General features: G+C 30.9%; 1 protein-coding gene across 1 annotated transcript; it reads right to left on the reverse strand.

Moving 5' to 3' along the window:
• Positions 1-1,173: 1,173 nt before the first annotated feature.
• Positions 1,174-6,833, reverse strand: LOC113372085 (cytochrome P450 18a1-like). The gene is made up of 5 exons (XM_026612418.1): positions 6,794-6,833; positions 4,109-4,230; positions 3,573-4,002; positions 3,230-3,494; positions 1,174-1,585 (listed from the first exon to the last, which is right to left on the reverse strand). The coding sequence occupies exons 1-5, from the start codon at positions 6,831-6,833 to the stop codon at positions 1,174-1,176; spliced, it is 1,269 nt and encodes a 422-aa protein (XP_026468203.1).
• Positions 6,834-6,914: the final 81 nt, after the last annotated feature.

The following is a 6,914-nucleotide window of genomic DNA, read 5'->3' on the forward strand; positions in this document are numbered from 1 at the left end:
GTTACGCCATGGATATTAATTGTCATCACTAAAATGTCATCGAGTCTTTTTAATTAATAAAACATCAACATTTAAACGTTTACTTAATGTACAAGTAAATGCATAAATTATCATAGTTTATTAATACTTTTGATCAAAAAAGCAGTCCTGCAATATCACTAGAAATTGCATAATTATAAATTTCAGACTAGCTTCCAAAAAATACTTTTTTACAATTTCTGGATGACATTCAAGTTGAAATTTTACAAAAATTTCAATTTGAAAATGGAAAAAAACTCACGCTCCTGACTAGTACTATCTAAGTTGTTTTAATAATAATTGGTGATGGTGTTTTATATCTACAATTAATACTTAAATAATTATGAACACTTTTTTGAGGATTAAATTAAGAGATTTTCATGGCCGTCTACTCTTCTCTCGCCGAATTCGAGATATCCAGTATAATGCTTTTAAAAAGGTTTCAGAAATCTATCCAAAAATTTGGACCAATATATTTTCAAACAATATTTCGGTGGTTTTATTTTCATTCCTGGTTAGATTTCTGAAATCTACATTACACATAGTTTTTACTTTTATTTTCTCACTTTTGGTTTAATCTTAAATTTGGTTTTTCGAATCTAACTTATAAATTCACTGCCGAATAAATACCGCATTTGTTTTCAAATTCGCGAATTCTCAGAAGTTCGTTCACCAGGCTCTTTCTCATTCAAAATTCAATCATTCACATTCACAACCCTTACTTGATAATTTGTCTTTTTCGTTGTACTTAGAAAACTACATAAATATATAAATAACAATGTAACGACTATGAAATGTATGAAGTGTGAAATATAACGAAATGAAATAGAACGTCCAACAATTTTGGCATAAGAAATAACACCAAAAAATTATCATTCTGTTCATCACATGCCACCAGATCCTGCAAACTTTGGCACATTCTTCTTGTCTTAAGGCACTATAACGTTTCCACAATCTTCTAGTTGTACTTGGAGAAATAACCAAAATTTGGTAACAAATTTGGCATTCCGAAACATGGATATTTATAAACGATTTCTAACTTAATATTAATTAAGTCTTATACTTTTAGAAAACGAGTATTTAATTTAAATACACAATTTCGTGAAAATTATCATGATTGGCACCATCGTCATCAATGATTCCATGATAGTTTTTCTAGTGTGCTCCAATATTCCTAAAAACTTCCTGAGATGAAACCAATGGTGCATTTAACGGCCTTGGTGTCAGTACAACTTGGAATTGATCAGGACTGATTGTGATTCCAACGTTTCCTTTTAAACTAGGAACAGTTGCTCCTTCGGGTAAAGAAACATTGAAGGTATGCATCAGTGATGCAAAGAACAAGAAAAGTTCCATTCGTGCCAGGACGTCTCCAAGGCACATCCTTCTTCCGACTCCGAAAGGCATGAAGTATTCTGGTTTGTGAACTTTGCCTTCGGCATCTATGAACCTTCCTGGATTGAATTCTTCTGGTTTATCCCATAACGTGGGGTCCATGTGGACACTGTTGATCAGGGGCACCACTTGGGATCCGGCGGGGATCAGGTAACCATTGAGATGGACATCTCTGTAAAGGAAAGAAGAGAAATGATTAGACTTTAAAATAAAGGAAATTTAGTAAAAGATTATTGTTTTGTTAACTAAAACAGGGACTTATCAAGATTTTTGTAATTATACTAGATGCCCGACAGACGTTGTCCTGTACCCTACAACTCAAAAGTTCCAGTTTTCTTTAATAACCTATACTGATATTTACCAATTAGTTAGAAATTATTATGTTTTTTACACTACAGTCTACACCGAAATTTATATACATCCATATGGGTGATCTTAAATGTGCAACTGATTTAAATAAAATGATGAGTCCCAAAACCATCAAACAAACAAATATTGAAATATGTTCAATAAAATAGTATATTAGAAATATACACTACAATTGATTGAACAAATTTATTTCCAATAGCTCAATTTATTTTATTGTCCAGGGTTATCCAATATTTTTGGTCATGAAAATGTAAAAGTATAAATAAATGATTTTTTGTTTATTCACGACTAAAACATCAATTTTCCAAATTCATCACACCTTTGTGATTTATAGTATAAGATATACGTATTGGAAATTGCAGTCTTTTAAACAGTATAACGAATTCAGAGAGAATTTATATATAGTATCTGCGGTTTTTGAAGATATTTGCAAAAAACGAGGAAAAACGCAAAAAAACGAATTTTTAGTAGCCAGTAACTTGTAAAGTTTTTGCATTTTTGAAAAAATAAAATTACACTATTGAGAAGGGATGTCATCCCCCCGGAAAGTGACAAAGAAGTCTAAATTATTTTCACTTTTGAACTTGAGAGTAAGATAAACCTAATTCCAAAAATTCATACAAATTGGAGCACAGTAAAAAAAATCAGACCCAAAACGCTTCATTGACTTGAGTAAATATTCCGTATCCAATGCCAAACATATGAATGAAACTACTAAATGATTTTTTGAAAAAAAAATTTTTTTGTATTGTCATTTTGTAAAGTAATTTAGTAAAATTTATTTCAAAAGATTTGCAATATTTAACAAAAAAAATGATGTTACTAAATTTAGCTTAATAAATTTAGTGGCGATTGGCGATCCTCAATGCATTATAATAAATTTACATTTCTTTCGACCGATCCCACGTTGCAAAATATTTTTGCATGTGATTTTAAAGATGTATAAATATTGCTTTATATCACATACATTAAGTTATGTGTTACATACACGAAATAGGTTATTTTTGCGAATTATCATTCAGTGCACGTTAACGAGTAAGATATTTCAAAACCGGTCTGTTTGTACAACAAATCAACTACAATACACACGAATGCGACGTAAAATCCCGATAATATAGAAACTCATTGTATTGTGTAACTTAAAAATTAAGCAAATTTGATTGTAATAGACACATCTGCATCCAAATGCTGATAAGATAAAATGTGAGCAAGACAATGATGCTGGTAAATCATCGGTCTTTGTTAGAAATGTTGTTATTTATTTTAATGACATTGTGATTCATTTGTATATTAATTGTTTCTATTATTAAAATTACGCACTTGCCAGAAACTAGAACTAGTTTGGACAACAGTTGAACGTTTTGTCTAAATCGTTGCCCCCAACAGAAATTACTCTAATCAAATCCAATAACTTTAATCATATATATTTTCTGGTAAAAATTCTTACCTTGTGGGTGAGTGCGTCGTAGCCAGAGGAACAATACTTGATCTTCTCATAGCTTCTAAAATTGTACTTTCTGTAGTTGGCAAGAATGGCAAATCTTCTATCCTTGGTAAACGATCACGTCCCACAACTTGATCCAATTCTTCCTGAACTTTCTTCATGGCATCCGGATGCCTTAACATGAACACATTGATCCATAACAATGTCGTTTTGATGGTTTCCATGCCGGCTGAGAAAAGATCGCCTATGATCTGCATAATTTGTTGATCTGTAAAAGATAGCACATGTGTTAAACACTTTATTTGGAAATTATTGATATAAGTATTTTTTTGGTTCTGGTGCTTACCGTGATCTTTTCCTTCAAACAATTCTCCATCACGTCCTTCTTCTTTGGCTTTTTGGATTTCCGCGATGTACGTGTCGACTAAATCCCTGATGTTACTTGGATCAAAGGTCCTTCTGTGCTCATCAATGACTTCTTGGTAGAAATTGAACATCTCTTCGCGGTTTTTTGCAATTTTGTTTCTGGCGTAAGCTTTTCCAGGAAGGTACTGGTATGTTGGTATGTAGTCGACAGTGTTGATTTCTCCAAAAAGGCGCATGCCTTCTTCGATTAACCAAGTGAACCGACGGAATCTGGGGTCGTCGATTGAGAACCGAACGGACATCATGATGTTGCAGATGACGTTGCTCACGGAAACTGCCAAAACTGGACTTAGATCAGTCGGTCTTCCGTTTGTGGCGTTCAAGGTGGAGAGCAGTTCGTGGACTTCAGTCTGAGGAGGAAAGAAAACAAGTTAGAACTATTAGTATCCGAAATAGTCATTGGAGTTAATGATGCAAATTTAACTATAACCATTTTTATAGTAATACTGAACTTACCATAATCCTGCGTTCCATCAGTTTCTTTCCGTTGCCCATATAAGTCATACCGAACTGTCGCAACTTGTCGTGCAAGAACCTTCTTTGATCCTTCCACAATTTACCTTCGCTGTTGATTATACCTAAAACAAAATAAATACACTTATAAATTTTGAGTACTGAGCACAATTCTGAGGAGAAAAGGAAACTGAAACGGACACTCTTTTGCAAAAAGAGTATCCCTACATGAGATCGTAGAGGTTAAAATAGAAGGAATGAAAGGAATGGGAAGGAGAAGAATGCAGACTATTGACGACTTAGGCGAGAAGAGAAATTACAGGGAACTGAAAGCCAAAGCACAGTATCAAGAAGCATGGAAGCAGAAGTTTGGAAACAAAAATATATGGAGTAAAAAAATGAGACGAGGAACGACAGTAACGGCAGTAATAGGAAGGGTAAGGAAATCATTTTTTGTGGTGGCTCTCACACAATGGACCTGCCTTCAGACAAACTACCATTTACTATTATTATAAATTTTACTCTCAAAAATAGTTATTGCATTAAATATTATGTATGTTATCGTTGATGAAAACATATCTTTGCGAGATATCAATGTACGCAAACGCACTGAGCCGTGACAACTGGTGGCTAAAAAATTATGCATTTATCATACAAAATACATATGTAATTTCACACTTAGAATATGAACTTATGGCCCGGTCGAACAAATCGCAATTGATAATTGACACATTGATAGAGATATATTTATAATATTATTATCAAATAACTCAAGTGTAAATAAATGCTTTGCTAAATTTGTGAATTGTAGAATTATAGCGCCGGGTAAAAGAAATCTTAGTCCTATTTTTTCTTATTTTTTAGATCTATAAAAGTTGAAAAATTTCAATGTAGTCAAAATTAAGTCGTTAAGTCATTAAGCATCTGCCTACTATTATCACCAAATTTTAAACTAGTGGTGTATGGCATCGTGTCTTAACGCAAATTGCTGGAACTTCCATTACTGTAACGAAATGCTAATATTAAATGTTTTCATATAGATTATTATAAATACTGTAACGTTAATATTTATAAGAGTTATATAAACTGAATTTCACATTTGACATTATTTGTTTGAAGTATATTAGAACAGAATTTAAATTAAAATCTGAATTATTTTCGAAATAACAAAAAATTTTTATTGAAAAAATAGAAACAAATTTTTTTTCGGAAGCAATTGTTATAACAAGCAGAAACTTTTGAATCATTCAAATCGGATGCTTAGTGCTCTAAAAAACTGCCATTTTTTGCACATTTAGCTCGATATCTCCGAAACGGCTGGACTTGCCTTTACGAAAATCTAATCACCACTTCTCACCAAAATGCTCACCATGCCAAAAATGTTCAGAAACCTTCAAAACGTCGAAAAATGCAAAAATTTTCATTTTCGATTTTTGGACCATTACTATAACTACCCTACGGAAAGTTAAAAAGTTGCTAAGTTTTCTATATAATTTACAAATATTTATAAATGTCAAATTAACTATATATACCATTGCAATTCTATAATTGAAGGTTGATCTATTTATATAAATCCGATGCAAATAGAATAGTTGATCTGACCTTATGCACATTGTCAACCGGCAATTTAGAGTCAAGGAATTATTATATTAAATTCCTATAAATAACCCCAAGATATGAAATATGCACTGAAGTAATATTCAAATCTAAATTTATTATCCTTTTTAACGTTATAATACTAAGATTTTTATTTTTATTTATTCTTTACATTACTACAGAATTGTTAAGTCTGATTTTTTCTCGTTTTAACATGTGGCTCACGCACAAAATTCGTTGCACAACAGAAAAAAGAACCGATCTTCAAGTTTGTAATTTGCGATTTGTCAATATACGTTAAAAGTTACGATCACACATGAAACATCATAGTGTCTTACAACACACAAATTATATATATATATATATATATATATATATATATATATATAATCTAATGTAATGTATACATCTTTTTTATGAGAAGCTGTCAGAATAAAATGACTGATTGCATGATCAGGTGTCGGTCGGTATAAAATTTAATATATTTTGCGATTTTCGAAATATTTTATTCGAGTATATTGCGTCTATAGTTGGGTATTTGTTCATACATAATTTGGCAATAAATGCAAAACAATATAAAATAAAAAAAAATTGGCAGTAATTTGTACTTATTTGTTGGGTAATTTAAATGGGAATTATAGTATATTTTTATTTATTGTAGACGATGCGCAAGTTTTGTAATTTTTGATTTTTTTTGTATAAAATTCATCTTAACTTAATTTCGTTCAATTTGATTCTTTTCGTACTTATAGTAGTGTTCATTTCATAACCATCACTGTTATTTATTTTTCACAATAGATATGTTAATTTTATAAAGAAAAGTTGAATGTCTTAAGTATCAAGGCAAAAAGTTTTTTAATTCTCTCTTCTATTTACAACTGTCTAGTTAAGGACATTTATAAATTTGTGAATTTTACAATTTTATTAAATGTCCTTAAGCAAAAAAGTAATAATAATTTTTTCGATAATTTTGATATTTTAATTTTCCATTTAAAGAAAAATGCAAAATTAAAACACCACGATTATCACTGAATTGTTATTTGATTTGTTTTTTTTATTTTATCATGATAACTATAAGGTTTACCATCATACCAGGACGTCCAATCACCGGATTGGCATTTGATTTAAACATTCTAATTGTTACCGATTCTAAGTATTACCAAAAATTTGCTGATGTTTATAATGGAATAAGCGCAAATAAAAAAGTTGAAAA

The sequence above is a fragment of the Ctenocephalides felis genome, unplaced genomic scaffold (assembly GCF_003426905.1).
Source record: "Ctenocephalides felis isolate EL2017-DRISC unplaced genomic scaffold, ASM342690v1 CF-g0.4_SCAFFOLD_01568, whole genome shotgun sequence".
NCBI lineage: Eukaryota > Metazoa > Arthropoda > Insecta > Siphonaptera > Pulicidae > Ctenocephalides > Ctenocephalides felis.

What these genes read in the sequence shown, in the direction of transcription:
- LOC113372085 (XM_026612418.1), bottom strand. Translation starts at nt 6,833, where the DNA reads ATGTTTAAATCAAATGCCAATCCGGTGATTGGACGTCCTG. An exon ending in TGATGGAACGCAGGATTATG is followed by an intron (nt 4,003 to 4,108) that starts GTAAGTTCAGTA and finishes TTTCCTCCTCAG; the next exon opens with ACTGAAGTCCACGAACTGCT. An exon ending in ACGACGCACTCACCCACAAG is followed by an intron (nt 1,586 to 3,229) that starts GTAAGAATTTTT and finishes TTTCCTTTACAG; the next exon opens with AGATGTCCATCTCAATGGTT.